Genomic DNA, 19,227 nt, shown 5'->3' on the forward strand with positions numbered 1-19,227 from the left:
GGACATACCATATCTTTATGGAGCTGGCCTTCTCCAAACTGTCGCCATAGGTTTGGAAGCACAGTGTTATCTAAAATGCCTTTGTGCCCAGATTATGTACAGTTTTGCATATTGTATAAAAACAGTAAAAACACTTTTTTAATCTGTTCCCGTTCGGCCTATAATAAAATAACAGCTAGGCGGGCACTCTCCTGCTCTAAGTGGATGCCATGATGTCCTCCCACGGGCCATGCTGCAGCCTGACCTGTCACCTGCTGTGTCCACCCAACACAGTGAATGACAGATCAGTGTATCGGCCAGGCTGCCGGTACCATGTGATCACTGTGGCCAATTACAGCAGATTACATGACAATTGTACACAATTGGGGGCTTCAATTTATGCCATTTATTGTGTACTATTGTGATGATCTCATGGTACAGTCATGGCCAATCACAGCCATCTTTTTTTTTTCTTTTTACAGTGCCTTGAAAAAGTATTCATACCGCTTGAATTTTTTTTACAACCAAAAACGTAAATGTATTTTATTGGGATTTTATGTGATAGAGCAACACAAAGAGGCAAATAATTGTGAAGAGGAAGGAAAATGATAAATGGTTTTCAAACGTTTTTACACATAAATCAGTGAAAAGCTTGGGGTACATTTGTATGGCGCCCCCGAGTCAATATTTTGTAGAATCCCCTTTCGCTGCAATTACAGCTACAAGTCTTTTTGGGGATGTCTCTACCAGCTTTTCACATCTAGAGAGGGACATCTTTGCCCATTCTTCTTTACAAAATAGCTGAAGCTTTGTCAGATTGATTGGAGAGCATCTGTAAACAGCAATTTTAAAGTCTTGTCACAGATTCCTAAGTGGATTTAGGTCTGGACTTTGGGCCATTCTAACACATGGATATGCTTTGACCTAAACCAGGGATATGCAATTAACGGACCTCCAGCTGTTGCAAAACTACAAGTCCCATGAGGAATAGTGAGACTCTGACAGCCACAAGCATGACAGAGGCATGATGGGACTTGTAGTTTTGCATCAGCTGGAGGTCCGCTAATTGCATATCCCTGACCTAAACCATTCCATTGTAGCTCTGGCTGTATGTTTAGGATCGTTGTCCTGCTGGAAGGTGAACCTCCGCCCCAGTCTCAAGTTTTTTGCAGACTCTAACAGGTTTTCTTCTAAGGTTGCCCTGTATTTGGCTCCATCCATCTTCCCATCAACTCTGACCAGCTTCCCTATCCCTGCTGAAAAAAAGCATCTCCACAACATGAAGCTGCCACTACCATGTTTCACGGTGGGGATGGTGTGTTCAGAGTGATGTGCAGTGTTTGTTTTCAGTCACACATAGCGTTTTGCTTTTAGGCCAAAAAGTTCAATTTTGGTCTCATCTAAACAGATCACCTTCTTCCACATTTGCTGTGTCCCCCACATGGCTTCTCGCAAACTGCAAATGAGACTTCTTATGGATTTCTTTCAACAATGGCTTTCTTCTTGCCACTCTTCCATAAAGGGCAGATTTGTGGAGAGCACGACTAATAGTTGTCCTTTGGACAGATTCTCCCACCTGAGCTGTGGATCTCTGCAGCTCCTCCAGAGTTACCATGGGCCTCTTGGCTGGCTCTCTGATTAATGCTCCTTGCCCGGCCTGTCAGTTTAGGTAGATGGCCATGTCTTGGTAGGTTTGCAGTTGTGCCATTCTCTTTCTATTTCCAGATGATGGATTGAACAGTGCTCCCTGAGATGCTCAAAGCTTGTTTTTTTTTTTTAATAATCTAACCCTGCTTTAAACTGCTCCACAACTTTATCTCTGACATGTTTGGTGTATTCCTTGGCCTTCATGATGCTGTTTGTTCACTAAGGTTATCTAACAAATCTCTGAGGGCTTCACAGAACAGTTGAATTTATACTGAGATTAAACTACACACAGATGGACTCTGTTTACTAATTAGGTGCCTTCTGAAGGCAATTGGTTCCTCTAGATTTTAGTTAGGGGTATCAGAGTAAAGGGGCCTGAATACAAATGCACGCCACGCTTTTCACATATTTGTAAAAAAAAGTTTAAAAAACATTTATCATTTTCCTTCCTCTTCACAATTATGTTCCACTTTGTGTTGGTCTATCACATAAAATACATTGACATTTTTGGCTGTAACATGACAAAATGTGGAAAATTTCAAGGGGTATGAATACTTTTTCAAGGCACTGTACCTACTGTCACCAGTCAGTGTTTCTGATCACTGCCACACCTGTTATATGATGATGTTTTTTTTGCGCTGGTGACCGTGTAATTTGGAAACATCTTTTTTTTTTTATTTCCTAATTTTCTCAAGAATTGTGAGATAAAAGAACAACTTTGAAAAACTCGCCATGCCTCTTACTATATACCTTGGACTGTCTACTTTCCAACAAGGGGTCATTTGAGGAGTATTTGCACTGTCCTGGTATTTTCAGGCATCAAAAAATGAGATTGATGAATTTTCATATGTATATACCATAGTTTGTGGACTCTAACTTCTAGATCCCCAAATCTCTCAGTAAAGAGGACCTGTCAAGGCCCATGCTATCCCATATTGTTCATCCCTTGTGATAGCAATAAAGTTATGAGAAAAAAATGAAAGAGAGCGTTTAAAATAAAATTGTTGTTGGTAAAATAAATAATGAAAGAAAAAAAATAAAAAAGTGCCCCAGTTGGTCCTGCATGCATATGTAAGCGGTGATCGCACCACACATGTGAGGTATCGTCGCAAACGTCGGGGCGAGAGCAATCTAGCACTAGGCCTCCTCCATAACTCTAAACGTATAACCTGTAAAGGCTTTTAAAGTTTCACCTATGGAGATTTTTAAATACCTTATTTGTCGCCATTCTATGGATGCAATTTTATAGCATGACCTGTTCAGTATCTATTTTTTCAGGCGTAACATCATCTTTTACAAAACAAATTGTACTATATTGTATTTGTGTGCACTAAAATTCATTAAAGTGCATTTTTTCCAAAACTTTTATGTTGTGTGATTGCACTACCAAGGTTTTTTTTTTATCTCCCAGGCCTTTGCGTTCAGAAAATTTATAATGTTTGGGGGTTCTAAGTAATTATCTAGTAAATAAAAAGAATTCTGATTTTTATATGTACACTAAATTGTAAAAGTATTGGGACGCATGCCGTTACACACACATGAAATTTAATGGCATTCCAGTCTTAGTCCGTAGGGCTCAATATTGAGTTGGCCCACCCTTTGCCGCTCTAACAGCTTCAACTCTTCTGGGAAGGCTGTCCACAAGGTTTAGGAGTGTGTCTATGGGAATGTTTGACCATTCTTCCAGAAGTGCATTTGTGAGGTCAGGCACTGATGTTGAACGAGAAGGCCTGGCTCACAGTCTCTGCTTTAATTCATGCCAAAGGTGTTCTATCGGGTTGAAGTCAGGGCTCCTCCTCAAACTCGCTCATCCATATCTTTATGGACCTTGCTTTGTTCACTGGTGTGCAATCGTGGTGGAACAGGAAGGGGCCATCCCCAAACTGTTCCCACAAAGTTGGGAGCAGGAAATTGTCCAAAATGGCTTGGTATGCTGACGCCTTAAGAGTTCCCTTCACTGGAACTAAATGGTGAAGCCCAACCCCTGAAAAACAACCCCACACCATAACCCCCCCTCCACCAAATGATTTGGATCAGTCCACAAAGCAAGGCTCATAAAAGCATGGATGAACGAGTTTGGGGTGGAGGAACTTGACTGGCCTGTACAGAGTCCTGACCTCAACCCGATAGAACACCTTTGGGATGAATTAGAGCGGAGACTGCGAGCCAGGCCTTCCCATTACAGATTGAATTCAAATAATTTTCCACAGTCCTGAATTATTATATTCATCCCACTGTCTCTGCCCCCTTTTGCAGGTCTTTATAGCTCCATGGACAGCTGGATGATTGTGCCCAATATCAAGCAGAACCATTACACTGTGCACGGGCTTCAGAGTGGAACTCGTTACATCTTTTTAGTCAAAGCAATCAACCAGGCTGGGAGCCGACATAGCGATCCGGCAAGACTCAAGACTAACAGTGAGTACACAAGGTTTTACTTATTAATTGCTCAACCCCCTCGTGACCAAGGGCCATTAAATGTCTGGATGTCCAGATCAATTTTAACAGTGTCAGTTTACTTGACATTAACCTCATGAATAATTTGCACATTAAAACAGTTTTACAGTTTTTCTAGGATATACACTTTATGGCCAAAGTTTTGAATACCTCTGAGCGTCACAAGAGCTTTTTTGACATCCAGTTTCAAAACCTTGGGCATTAGGATGGAGTTGGACCTCCCTTTGTGGCTGTGCAGCTCCTCGAGTTGCTTCACATCAAACCCTTAAAGACACAGTTTATGTCAGGGACGGAAATGGGTCTTCTCCAAACTGTTAATGCAAAGTTGGAAGAGCATAATTTGTATAGAATGTGTAGCATTAACAGTACCCTTTACTGGAAACATCTAATCTAAGTTAATTTGGAGGGGTGTCCATCATCTAGACAGGTGTGATGGTCAGGTGTCCACCAACATTTTGTTCATGTAGTGTAGTTTAGGAGTCCATCTCACCATGCAGATTATATCACCTCCTAGCTGCTCAATCAGAGATGGTTTTTCCTGGGATATCCCCCTTTCCCAAGGCCCTCCTCTGCTCCAGCATGACTGGACCCGTGCACAAAGTAAGTTTCATAAAGACATGGTTTGATTAGTTTGGTGTGGAGGAACTCAAGTCGCCTTCACAGAGCCCTGACCAAAAACCTACTGAACACCTTTGGGCTCAGGCCTTCTCATCCAACATCAGTACCCGACCTCAACTGTACTGAGCACCTTTGGGATCAAGTCTTCTCATTCATCATCATAAACTGACCTTAACCCTACTGATCACCTTTGGGATCAGGTCTTCTCCTCTAACTTCAGTATGGGACCTCAACCCTACTGAACACGTTTTGGATAAGATCTTTTCATCCAACAATATTACTTGACCTCAACCCTACTGAACACTTTTGGGATCAGGCCTTCTCATTCAACATCAGGACCAGACCTCAATTTTATTGAACACCTTAGAGTTTAGATCTTTCTCATCCAACATTAGTACATGACCTCAACCCTACTGAACACCTTTGGGATCAGGCTTTCTCATTCAACATCAGGACCAGACATCAGTTCTATTGAACACCTTATGCCACGTACACACGACTGGACTTTTTCACAGCAAAGGTCCGACGGAACGAGTCCGTTGAACAATTCGATCGTGTGTGGGCTCCATCGGACCTTTGCTTACCAAAAATCCGGTGGGCTTTAGAAATAGAACATGTTTTACATTTTTCCACCGGAACTACGCCGGACAGAGAAATCCGTTCGTGTGTATGCTAGTCCGATGGACAAAAACCGATGCTAGGACAGCTATTGGCTACTGGCTATGAACTTCCTTATTCTAGTCCGGTCGTACGTCATCACGTTCGAATCCGTCGGACTTTGGTGTAATTGTGTGTGGCCAAGTCCGTTCATTCGGAAAGTCTGTCGGAACTCCGCCGAAAGTCCATCGGAAAGACTGTCGGACCCAGTCCCTCGAAAAGTCCGGTTGTGTGTACGTGGCATTGGAGTTTAGATCTTTCTCTTCCGACATTAGTACCTGACCTCAACCCACTGAACACTTTTGGGATCAGGCCTTCTCATTCAACATCAGGACCAGACCTCAATTCTATTGAACACCTTAGAGTTTAGATCTTTCTCATCCAACATTAGTTCCATGATCCCAACCCTACTGAACACTTTTGGCATCAGGCCTTCTCATTCAACATCAGGACCAGAAGGACCAGACCTCAATTCTATTGAAAACCTTAGAGCTTAGATCTAGTACCTGACCTCAACCATGCTGACCACCTTTGGGATGAATTGGGACACTGATTGTTACCCAGGACGCCTTATCCTACACCTTTACCTGACCCCAACCCTAATGAACACCTTTGGGGTGAATAAGAATGCTAATGGCGAGCCAGATCTTCTTGTCCAACAATGGTACCTGACCTCACAAATGTGCACAAATTCCCACAGATGCTCCAAAATCTAACAGTAAACCTTCCCAGAAGAGTGGGGGTTGTTGAAGCCAAAACAAGGGAGGGGCAACAACTCCTTAAAAATTCCCATGCTTTTGGAACGGAACGCCCGGCATGTGGTTAGAGTAGGTCAATGGCCTCATGAACATCCCGATGCCTTGCTTATGTGCAGCTGAAAGATGGGAGATACCCCAGCCGCAGCTTGTTAAGTTGACTGGGGTGCAATCATGGGTTCTTCCAAACGGGGTTTGGACCACGTTCCGACTGAACCCAGGTTATGCTTAGTCCAGATTAGGGATGAGCCAAACACCCCCCGGTTCGGTTCGCACCAGAACTTTCGAACGGACCGCAAATTCGAACGAACGTTAGAACCCCATTGAAGTCTATGGGACTCGAACGTTCGAAATGAAAAGTGCTAATTTTAACGGCTAATATGCAAGATACTGTCCTAAAAAGGGTTTGGGGACCTGGCTCCTGCCCCAGGGGACATGGGTCAATGCCTAAAATGTTTTTAAAAATGGCCGTTTTGGCGGGAGCACTGATTTTAATGACGATTAAAGTGAAAAAAAAAGTGAAATATTCCTTTAAATATGGTGCCTGGGGGGTGTCTGTAGGATGCCTGTGAAGTGCCACGTGTTTCCCGTGTTTAGAACAGTCCCTGCACAAAATGACATTAAACGGAAATAACACCATTTAAAACTGCTTGCGGTTTTAATCTTATATCTGGTTCCTGCAATATGGTTGAAAATCATTGAGAAAAATGGCATGGGTAGCCCTCCCTGCCCATTACCAGCCCCTTTAGATCTTGTACGCATATTAAGGGGAACCCCGTACCCATATTAAAAAAAGGAAATGCGTGTGGCCCCCAGGCCCTATATACTCAGAACAGCAGTATACAGGCGGTGCAAACAAGACAGGGACTGTGTAGGTTTGTTGTGTTAAGTTGAATCTGTTTGTAATTTTCAACTGGTACATTTTTAAAGTGTAGCTCCAGTCAAAAAAACTATTTTTAAGCTTTTTGGAAAACATAGGGAAGGGTTATCACCCCTGTATAATTTGTTTTGTCGTCCATCTTTTTTCATCTCACTTGCTGTTGTCTCCTTCCGTTTGCAAGTAGGAGATGTTTGTAAATTGGATGTTTGAAAGTAGGGGCCTGCCCTATATGCTCTGCAGAAATGGCGGAACAAGGTGTTGGTTTTGCCACAACATTGTAAGCCCTCAAAGTGACTCTTGGTGGGCGCTGGAGCGCCCTGCTGTGAACAATTTTATCAAGAATTCTAATTACATGCCATTGTTGAACAGTGGTAGAAAAATTGACCTTTGGTGGTTGTGGTGCTGGTGCCACAACACTATAAGTCCTCACCGTTACTCTGGATGGGCACAGGAAGGGGCCCTCCTGTGAAATATTATATCAAGAATTGTAATTACATGTCCCTGTTAAACAGGGGCAGAAAAATTGGGCCTTAGGCGCTGGTGCCACCACACTGCAACCTCTGCCATATACTCTAGTTTTATTGCAGGAATTAGCCCTGCTGCAAAGCATTGCATCAAAAATTGTAATTAAACGCCCCTGTTAAACAGGGGCAGAAAAATTGGGCCTTAGGCACTGGTGCTGGTGCCACCACACTGCAACCTCTGCCATATACTCTAGTTTTATTGCAGGAATTAGCCCTGCTGCAAAGCATTGCATCAAAAATTGTACTTAAACGCCCCTGTTAAAAAGGGGCAGAAAAATTGGGCTGATGGCATCAACCAGAACCAGAAATGTTCTTCCAACATATCAGCGGAGGAGGAAGAGGATAGACAATCAACATAACAGGACAGTCACTCAGCATCAGCATAGGCAGTCTTGAAGGGATGTGGTATTTCAAAAAAAATTATTCGGTTACATCAGCTTCAGGTGCTTGGTAGCTGTGGGTGATCCAAGACTGATTCATCTTGATGAAGGTCAGTCGATCAACTGATTCGGTAGACAGCCGCACCCTGTGATTGGTAACAAAGCCACCAGCAGCACTGAAGGTGCGTTCCGAAAGAACGCTGGATGCAGGACAGGCCAGTAGCTCAATTGCATACTGTGCAAGCTCTGGCCAGTGATCCATCCTCAAGACCCAATAAGCCAGAGGATTTTCGGTGGGAAAGGTGTCCAAGTCTGACCTTGCCCCTAGGTATTCCTGCACCATGTAAATCAGACGCTGGCGATGGGTGCTGGAACCGATCATACCTTGGGGCTGCGGACTAAAAAATTGTCTGAAAGCATCAGTCAGATGGCCACCTTCTCCACCGCTCCTTCTGACCGATGCCTCAGCAACACGTTGTCCAGGACCAGGAGTTTATAACCTCCCAGTCTCTGGGAACGCGTTGCACAGACCTTTCTGCAAGGCCTCCCAGAGATGTCTCATCCTCTGCTCCCTCTGCGATGGCAAGATAAGGTCGGCAACCTTACCCTTGTACCGTGGATCAAGGAGAGTGGCCAGCCAGTAATGGTCCCTCTCCTTGATCCGAAGAATACGAGGATCCTTCCGCAGGCTTTGCAGGGTCAGGGAGGCCATGCAGCGTAGGTTAGCTGAGGCATTCGGTCCGGAGTCCTCTGGGTCACTAAGGGCAACATGATCCACAGCTACCTCCTCCCAGCCACGTACAAGTCCACATGTTTCTTGGGACTGTAAATCATCCCTACAAGACTGCTGCTGCTGCTGATGCTGAGTGCCAGCCTCCACCTCCATGCTGACACAATCATTCTCTTCCTCCTCCTCATCCTCTTCCTGTGTGATGGGTGGCACAGCAGGAACACTGTCTGGATAAAGGGGGCCTTGAGAGGCAAGGAAGTCCTCCTCTTCCTGCCTCTGTTCTGCCTCAAGTGCCCTGTCCATTATTCCACGCAGCGTATGCTCCAAGAGGTGGACAAGAGGTACAGTGTCACTGATGCATGCACTGTCACTGCTCACCATCCTTGTGGCCTCCTCAAACAGTGACAGGACAGTGCATGCATCCCTGATCATGCCCCACTGGCGTTATGAGAAAAAACCGAGCTCCCCTGACCCTGTCCTGGTGCCGTAGTCGCACAGGTACTCATTGATGGCCCTCTGCTGCGTGTGCAGCCGCTGCAGCATGGCCAATGTTGAGTTCCATCTGGTGGGCATGTCACATATAAGGCGGTTCTTGGGCAGGTTCAACTCATTTTGGAGCTCAGCCAGCCGAGCACAGGCATTAAATGATCGGCGGAAATGCACACAGACTTTCCTGGCCTGCTTCAGGACATCCTGTAAGCCGGGGTACCTGCCCAAGAACCGCTGCACCACCAGGTTAAGGACGTGAGCTACACAGGGCACATGGGTCAGTTGTCCCTGTCGGAGGGCGGAGAGGAGGTTGGTGCCATTGTCGCAAACCACCATTCCTGGCTTAAGCTGGCGTGGCGTCAACCACCTCTCGGCCTGCCCCTGCAGAGCTGACAAAACATCCGCCCCAGTGTGGCTCCTGTCCCCCAAACAAACCAGCGCAAGCACGGCATGGCATCGTTTTGCCTGCGTACTTGCGTAGCCCCTGGAACGCCTACGGAGCACCGCTGGTTCTGAGGACAGAGCACTGGAAGAGGCCATGGAGGAAGAAGAAGAGGAGGGGGTGGAGGAGAGAGGTGTGTCACAACCAATAGTAGCATTTTGGAGGCGTGGTGGCGGAACAACCTCCAACACTACTGCACCTTGTCCTGCATCCTTCCCAGCAGCCAGAAGAGTGACCCAATGGGCCATGAAAGACAGATAACGTCCCTATCCATGCCTGCTGGACCAGGAGTCAGCGGTAATATGCACCTTACCGCTGACCGCCCTGTCCAGCGAGGCAAGGACATTGCCTTCCACATGCCGGTAGAGAGCCGGAATCGCCTTCCGTGAGAAAAAGTTGCGTTTGGGGACCTGCCACTGAGGAACCACACATTGTACAAACTCACAGAAGGGGGCCGAGTCTACCAACTGAAAAGGCAGCAGTTGAAGTGCTAGCAATTTAGCCAAGTTGGCATTCAACCGCTGGGCATGTGGATGGCTGGGAGTAAACTTCTTCCGCCGGTCCAGCAGCTGGGGCAGGGACATTTGCCTGCTATAATTGGACGTGGGTGTACCGCTAGCAGAGTTCCCGGAAGCACTTGGCTGTGACACACCTAATTCTACACCTTCATTCCTCTCAGAGCAGGTTTCAGAGAGGACTGAAGGTCTAGTGGGGTTGGAGATGCCAGCTGATGAGGAGCTAGGAGAGGTCCGCTTTGTTCTTTGGTGTGGGTCTTTGAGGTACGCTTGCCAACGAGCTGCATGGCAGGTCAACATATGTCTGGTCAAGCATGTGGTGCCCAAGCGGCTGATGTTTTGGCCACGTGAGATACGCTTGAGACATATGTTGCAAATAGCAGCGGTGCGATCTGATGCACTCGTCTCAAAAAAGGCCCACACCAAAGAACTTTTAGAATAACGCGCAGAGGCAGCGCTCTGCACAGGCAGAGCTCTGCGGTGTGATTCAGTCGGTGTGCTGCCCCTAAGCTGGCCCCCGGAGGGCATCCTGCCTCGTTGGACATGTGCCTCCTCCTCCTCCTCCTCCCTCCTTCCAGGCACCCACGTGGAGTCAGTGCCCTCATCATCCCCTCCCTCTTCATCGCTGTAGCAAACCTGGCAGTATGCTGCAGCTTGTGGAACATGACTGCCAGATTGCTGTCCTTCTTGAGCATCCTCTCTCTCTGCGCTCACGCTACTGCCTTCCTCTAGCTGAGTGTCATCATCAGAGCCCACAAAACACTGGGCATCCTCCTGGAGCATGTACCCAACACTGTGCTCAAAGAGTTCAGGAGACTCCTCAGGAGGACGTGTTGGGTCTAGGGAAGGAGTCACTGATGATGACATTGAGAGGAGGGAAGACGATGCGTTGGCAGCTGCTTTGCTACTACCCTGAGACTGGGTGAGAGAGGATGAAGAGGGCTTGGTCATCCACTCTACCAAGTCGTTGGCATGTTGCGGTTCAACATGTCCAGCTGCCGAAAAGAAGGACAAGCATGTCCCATGGCCACGTGCTGATGACAATGCACCGCGTCCACGACCAGCACTGTTGTCTCTAGACACAGAGCCTGCTTGCCCTCTTTTATCGGCTCGCGCCTGTCTGCCTCTCCTTGCTGGCCTTCCAGACATGGTAATGGCCTGAAGGGAGTTGGGTAAAACAGCAGTTGGGTAGTTTATATTGTGCTGGAGGCACACAACACCCACTAACTCCTGCAGATGCCTTTTTTATAGAACACCAGAGATAAAGGGGTATATACAGATGTATACTGTGCTGTGCTGGAGGCACACACAACTTCCAATAACTCCTGCAGATGGCAAGTGGGCTCAAATAGAGAACAGTTATGTAGGTGGATATAGCGGTATGTACTGGGTACAGAGCACGCAGACAGCACGCACTATCTCCTAACACTACTGACTGCAAGCTCTATTATTAAAGATAGATCACTAGCTATATAGTTGAGGTGAATATAGCGATGTATACTGCGGTCAGGGCACGCAGACAATAACCAGAGAACACCAGAGATAAAGGGGTATATACAGATGTATACTGTGCTGTGCTGGAGGCACACACAACTTCCAATAACTCCTGCAGATGGCAAGTGGGCTCAAATAGAGAACAGCTATGTAGGTGGATATAGCGGTATGTACTGGGTACAGAGCACGCAGACAGCACGCACTATCTCCTAACACTACTGACTGCAAGCTCTATTATTAAAGATAGATCACTAGCTATATAGGTGAGGTGAATATAGCGGTGTATACTGCGGTCAGGGCACACAGACAATAACCAGAGAACACCAGAGATAAAGGGGTATATACAGATGTATACTGTGCTGTGCTGGAGGCACACACAACTTCCAATAACTCCTGCAGATGGCAAGTGGGCTCAAATAGAAAACAGCTATGTAGGTGGATATAGCGGTATGTACTGGGTACAGAGCACGCAGACAGCACGCACTATCTCCTAACACTACTGACTGCAAGCTCTATTATTAAAGATAGATCACTAGCTATATAGGTGAGGTGAATATAGCGGTGTATACTGTGGTCAGGGCACGCAGACAATAACCAGAGAACACCAGAGATAAAGGGGTATATACAGATGCATACTGTGCTGTGCTGGAGGCACACACAACTTCCAATAACTCCTGCAGATGGCAAGTGGGCTCAAATAGAGAACAGCTATGTAGGTGGATATAGCGGTATGTACTGGGTACAGAGCACGCAGACAGCATGCACTATCTCCTAACACTACTGACTGCAAGCTCTATTATTAAAGATAGATCACTAGCTATATAGGTGAGGTGAATATAGCGGTGTATACTGCGGTCAGGGCACGCAAACAATAACCACTACACAACAGCAAGATAGAAAATCGGCCGAAAACGATCGGTGTGTACTGTGTTGAAGGTACACAGAACACCCACTGCTTCAGACGCCAACACACTACACGAGGCCGCCGCAATGGCGGCCTTATATAGTGTGGGGCGTGCACTACACAGCCTGAGCTATGATTGGCCACAGGCATCCTGCCTGTGGCCAATCATGGCTCTCCTCACTGCTGGCGCTGCGATTGGCCAAGCATGCGGGGTCACAGTGCATGCTTGGCCAATCATGAGCCAGCAATGCACTGCGCCATCGCAGTGCATTGTGGGCCGTGAGCGCCACACGAATTTGACGCGAACGGACCAAAGTGTTCGGATTTCGCCGAACGGACGAACAGCCAATGTTTGAGTCGAACGTATGTTCGACTCGAACACGAAGCTCATCCCTAGTCCAGATGACCGTATTATAGATTCAAACTGGAGAAGACCTGGTGCTTCCAAGTCATGGTCATTTTGGGCAGGAAATAGAACAGTTGCTTTGCAACTATTCCTGAGAAAATTCAATCTTAATCTCCAAGTTTTAATTTTTCATTTTGATTGATGCTTTCAAAATGTTATTTTCTACAACCTTCTGCATCACTCATGGGTTAAAATCAACTTCCCACTTCTGCAAAAGGGAATAAACAGGAAATCGGCATCTTTGCACGTATTGTGTCAAGAGTGAGAAAACAATACTCGGCTTCTATTAAACCATACATTCCCAACCTCTGGATAGAGGAAACAGCTATTCAGTAATATTTCTGAAATGAAATCCAAATCTCCTACTGCTACTTTCTTTACTAGCCTCCGTTCCATTCTTAGGAAAATAATAGTGTTTTGGTTCACTGTAGTACACCACATGCTGCCAGCCATTTTCACACCTATTTTTAAAGTACTGAAGGCACGTACGTATGTTGAAAGTGAAGTCCGATTGAAAGCATGGAAGAAAACCATAGAAAATTGGGCTCAGCTTGTATAATTATCATAGGGGATGAATAAAGTGAATTTAACAAAATTTGATTTCGCCATGAAATTATTGATTATTTCGCTAGCACAATTTCACCAAATTGGAAACTCTCAGTTTACCTCATTGAGCTACTTGGAATTTATTTAAAAAAAAAAAAGATCTGCTCTTTTTTTTTTTTTTTCATTTAAGTGAAGTTTTTTTGAAGTAGAGGGTCTAATTTATTTATTTATTTTATTTATGTAAGTGAAAATTTGCTTGGAAAAAAACACTACTCTACTCTATTTTTTATGTAAGCGAAATATTACTTGAAAACGTATTTTTTTTTCATTATTATTATGTCAGTGAAATGTAAGCGAAGAAACAAGATCTACTTTATTATTTCAAACAAAGTTTAAAAAAAAAAAAGATTTTTGTATTTAATCGAATTTTGTCTGAAAGTTATGATTTTTTTTTCTTCTTTTATTTAACCACTTTCAGACCGGACCAATTTGCTGGTCAAAGACCAGACCACTTTTTGCGATTCGGCACTGCGTCGCTTTAACTGACAATTGCGCGGTCGTGCGACGTGGCTCCCAAACAAAATTGACGTCCTTTTTTCCCACAAATAGAGCTTTCTTTTGGTGGTATTTGATCACCCCTGCGGTTTTTATTTTCTGCGCTATAAACAAAAATAGAGCGACAATTTTGAAAAAAACACATTATTTTTTACTTTTTGTTATAATAAATATCCCCCAAAAATATATAAAAAAAAAACATTTTTTTTCCCTCAATTTAGGCCGATACGTATTCTTCTACATATTTTTGGTAAAAAAAATCGCAATAAGCGATTATTAATTGGTTTGCGCAAAAGTTATAGCGTTTACAAAATAGGGATAGTTTTATAGCATTTTTATTAATAATTTTTTATTATTATTTTTTTTACTAGTAATGGCGGCGATCTGCAATTTTTATTGTGACTTCGACATTGTCGGGGACCCATCGGACATTTTTGACACATTTTTGGGACCATTGTCATTTATACAGTAATCACTGCTATATAAATGCAGTGATTCCTGTGTAAATGACACTGGCAGTGAAAGGGTTAACCAGTGGGTGGCAGTGTAGGAGTTAAGTGTTCCTAGGGGTGTGTTACTAACTGTGGGGGGGTTGGGCTTTCATTTAGTGTACACTGATCTCTGCTCCAATCACATGGAGCAGAGATCAGCGTCACTAGTTGCTAAGCAGAATGGAAAAATGTTGTTTACACAGCATTTCCTCCATTCGGCCGCTCCGTGAGATGATCGCGGGGATGCCCACGGCGATAGAGTCCGCGGGTCCCGCGACTGGACTCACGGGGGTCCCGACCAGCGCGGGAGCGCGCCGCCGGCGGCGCGCTCCCGACGGCAGGGCGGCATCGAACATTGGACGTACCTGTACGCCAATATGCCTGCCCGTGCCATTCTGTCGACGTATATCGTCGTGCGCTGGTCGGGAAGTGGTTAAGAAACATTTGTTTGAAAAAAATGATGTCCTCTTTTATCTGAGCAGAGAGCGTGCCGCTGTCACCTTGTATAGGTGAATCCAAAAAAACAGAGGGCCCGGGCAGGGGCCTGTTCTCTGAATTTACAAAATTACCTGTGCAGGGTGACAGGATAAACGCTTTTCCCCAGCGACACAGTGTAAGGCCCCTTTCACACTGGGGCGGTGTGGGCGCCGGCGGTAAAACTGTGCTTTTTTTAGTGCTTCTTTACCATCGTTTTAGCGGCGCTATTCAGTTAAAACCACCCCGCTAGCGGGCGAAAAAAGGGTTAAAAATGCCCGCAAAGTGCCACTGCAGAAGCGCTTTGCTGGCAGTGTAGCCACGCTGCCCCATTGATTTCAATGGGTAGGAGCGGTATACACACCTCTCCAAAGGTGCTGCTAGCAGGACTGTCCTGCCAGCGCACCGCTCCAGTGTAAAAGCCCCCAAGGCTTTCACACTGGAGACACAGCAACGGCTGTTTCAGGGCGCTTTGCAGGCACTAGTTTTAGCGCTGTAGTGCCTGCAAAGCGCCACAGTGTGAACGGAGTCTAAAATAGGGGTATTGAATTCAAATTCACAGAGTTCCGATGGATAAAAAAAATTTTTGGGCAAAGATCCCAAATGCATTTTTGGGTGATGGATCAAATCCTTCCCATTACAGCACCCCTCTCGTCTTAGGCTATTTTCCCACCCTTGCAGCTGGGGAATGCACTCAAAAATTGCACGTGTTCCCAAGCCATGAGGGACGTGCTGCACTTTAGCAGACGCACCATGAATTCTTAATGGTACCCCCACACATCGCTCTCCTGTTGCGCATTTTCACATGCGCCAAACTGCATGTTGCTGCAACACCATGTGGCTTGGTGCGGCGCAATTTAAAAAAAAAAAATTAAGGGTCGGGAACTTCTTTCACCACAGTTCCCTCCCATTCACATCATGCCCTCCCCATGACCTCGGCCCCTCACATTATAATCCTAACCCCCTTTACATTGGTGTCTTTAGCCTCCCTTTCATGTTGCCCCCCTTCTGTCCTACCTTAAACAGACACATCAGAGGGTGGGAGGCACAGCAGGTCTGGATGGAGGGTGGGAGCTGCTAGCTGGTGATTGGTTTCTAGAACTGCCCTGCATCTTAACAACCGATCACCTGCTTCTGAACTCAGGAACCTCCCGCCCTTCATCCAGGACTGTCCTGCCTCCTGCGCTGCCGGCTCTTTGTTAATGACAGTGGTGATGGCTTGGTGGTGAACTGGTTCCTAAATGGCGGGACTGTGGAGGTCCAGACAGGAAAGTGACTTGGTCTACAATTTTGTGATGCCTGGTGTAGCACCTAATCTGACAGGAAGGCTGCATGGGCCCCCTGGAGCCTGGGGGCGGGGTCACCATTGTGACCCCTCAAGCTCCACCCATGTACACGTAACTTAAAGGGATTAAAGCAGAACTGTGCTGCTGCGGTTCCAAGGCTACTGCCTACTTGGACATTATGGCAGGCAAACCCCCTAGAGTAACCTTTTATAAAACTTTTTAGCCCAGAAGAACCCTTGAAATAATTTTTTACGTCTCAGGAAAACCCCTGCTAAAATGAATTTATCAAGGGATACAAGGAAGAATGCTCCTTACATTGGTAGATAGTAGAAGAATGTCCCTTACATTGATGGTCAGAGGGAAGAATGTCCCTTAAATTGGTGTTCAAGTGGAAATAAATTCTTTTACCAGTCCATCCAGATTGAACTATATGGACTGGTGTCTTTATTCAACCTTACTATGTAACATTGGTGGTAATTGCAAAGAATGTCCCTTAAATTAGTGGTCCATGGGAAGTAATTCACTTACATTGGTTGCCATTGGGAAGAATGCTCCTTACTTTGGTGGACAGTAGATGAATATCCCTTACAATAGTCGTTCGTTGGAAGAATGTCCCTTACATTGGTGGACAGTAGAATAATGCTCCTTACATTTGGTGGTCAGTTGGAAAAATATCCCTTACATTGGTGGTCAGAGGAAGAATGCCCCTTACATTGGTGGTCACAGGGCCCTCTTAGCGATAACTAAAAAGACTATTGGTGTCATGCCACTGGCTCTGCCAAGTGGCATTGAACATGGAACTATCCAGGCATCTCTTTTTTTTTTACTTTATTTCTTTATTAAGATATTTATTTTGTTTACAAAATACATCAGAATTGAACATCCCCTCAGTCCCCCCCCCCTCCCATCACCTTATCAGATAAAAATATAAAAAAAGGATGGTTCATATCTTGGGTGGCCTAAGAGGGGATTGGTATTATGAGGGCCATCCTAGCTGATGTTCCATGTAATATAGATTTCCAAACTATCACACTTCCCTCTCATCCCCATTCTCGCACAATTCCACCCTCTTCATTTGCCCTCTTACTTTAATTCTTATTGGGTCACTTTTCATCGTTAAAATTGTTATTTTTCACACTATTACAGTGGTGTGAAAAAGTGTTTGCCCCCTTCCTCATTTCCTGTTCCTTTGCATGTTTGTCACACTTAAGTGTTTCGGAACATCAAACCAATTTAAACAATAGTCAAGGACAACACAAGTAAACACAAAATGCAATTTGTAAATGAAGGTGTTTATTATTAAAGGTGAAAAAAATCCAAACCATCATGGCCCTGTGTGAAAAAGTGATTGCCCCCTAAACCTAATAACTGGTTGGGCCACCCTTAGCAGCAACAACTGCAACCAAGCGTTTGCGATAACGTGCAATGAGGTTTTTACAGCGTCCTGGAGGAATTTTGGCCCACTCATCTTTGCAGAATTGTCCTAATTCAGTTACATTAGAGGGTTTTCGAGCATGAACGGCCTTTTTAAGGTCATACCACAACATCTCAATAGGATTCAGGTCAGGACTTTGGCTAGGCCACTCCAAAGTCTTCATTTTGTTTTTCTTCAGCCATTCGGTGGTGGACTTGCTGGTGTGTTTAGGATCATTGTCCTGCTGCAGAACCCAAGTTCGTTTCAGCTTGAGTACACGAACAGATGGTCGGACATTCTCCTTCAGGATCTCTTGGTAGACAGCAGAATTCATAGTTCCTTTTATCACGGCAAGTCTTCCAGGTCCTGAAGCAGCAAAACAGCCCCAGACCATCACACTACCACCACCATATTTTACTGTTGGTATAATGTTCTTTTTCTGAAATGCAGTGTTCCTTCTACGCCAGATATACTTGGACACACACCTTCCAAAGAGTTCCACTTTTGTCTCATCGGTCAACAGAATGTTGTCCCAAAAGTCTTGGGGATCATCAAGATGTGTTGTGGAGAAATTGAGACGAGCTTTGATGTTCTTTTTGCTCAGCAGTGGTTTTCTCCTTGGAACTCTGCCATGCAGGCCATTTTTGCCCAGTCTTTTCCTGATGGTGGAGGCATGAACGCTGACCTTAACTGAGGCAAGTGAGGCCTGCAGTTCCTTGGACGTTGTTGTGGGGTCTTTTGTGACCTCTTGGATGAGTCGTCGCTGCGCTCTTGGGGTAATTTTGGGCGGCCGGCCACTCCTGGGAAGGTTCACCACTGTTCCATGTCTTCGCCATTTGTGGATAATGTTTCTCACTGTGGTTTGCTGGATTCCCAAAGCTTTGGAAATGGCTTTATAACCCTTTCCAGACTGATAGATCTCAATTACTTTCTTTCTCAATTGTTCCTGAATTTCTTTGGGTCTCGGCATGATGTGTAGCTTTTAAGGATCTTCTGGTGGACCTTACTGTGTCAAGCAGCTCCTATTTAAGTGATGCCTTGATTGTGAACAGGTGTGGCAATAATCAGGCCTGGGTGTGGCTAGAGAAATTGAACTCAGGTGTGGACAACCACAGTTATAGTATGTTTTAACAAGGGGGGCAATCACTTTTTCACACAGGGCCATGATGGTTTGGATTTTTTTTTCACCTTTAATAATAAACACCTTCATTTACAAATTGCATTTTGTGTTTACTTGTGTTGTCCTTGACTATTGTTTAAATTGGTTTGATGTTCCGAAACACTTAAGTGTGACAAACATGCAAAGGAACAGGAAATGAGGAAGGGGGCAAACACTTTTTCACACCACTGTATTATTCACATATCAATCCCTCTGGCTTCCCACCAAGGTTTCCACATCTTGTCATTGTCCCTTGTTTTATATATAACGCTTTCTCTTTAAAAATTACCACATTCATGCTATTTATCCATTCTCTACCGGACGGAGGCGACACCGACAGTCATCTTAGGGCAATCCGTTTCCTTGCCTGAAATGGGCATCTCAGAACCGCTGTCTGGCTGCTTCCCGGGTTTCCAACTCCTTCA

At 45.3% G+C, this 19,227-nt stretch overlaps 1 protein-coding gene across 2 annotated transcripts in view; it reads left to right on the forward strand.

Moving 5' to 3' along the window:
• Positions 1-19,227, forward strand: part of LOC143943337 (putative E3 ubiquitin-protein ligase MID2) — a 534,268-nt gene that overhangs the window by 410,747 nt on the left and 104,294 nt on the right. For both annotated transcript variants that reach the window (XM_077465137.1, XM_077465083.1), the window contains one exon: positions 3,883-4,044. In XM_077465137.1, the coding sequence (XP_077321263.1) occupies positions 3,883-4,044 (162 nt within the window). The remainder of the gene's footprint in view (positions 1-3,882; positions 4,045-19,227) is intronic.

The sequence above is a fragment of the Lithobates pipiens genome, unplaced genomic scaffold (genome assembly GCF_037356315.1).
Source record: "Lithobates pipiens isolate NorthernLeopardFrog02 unplaced genomic scaffold, aLitPip1_a1.2 Scaffold_1, whole genome shotgun sequence".
Taxonomy (NCBI): Eukaryota; Metazoa; Chordata; class Amphibia; order Anura; family Ranidae; genus Lithobates; species Lithobates pipiens.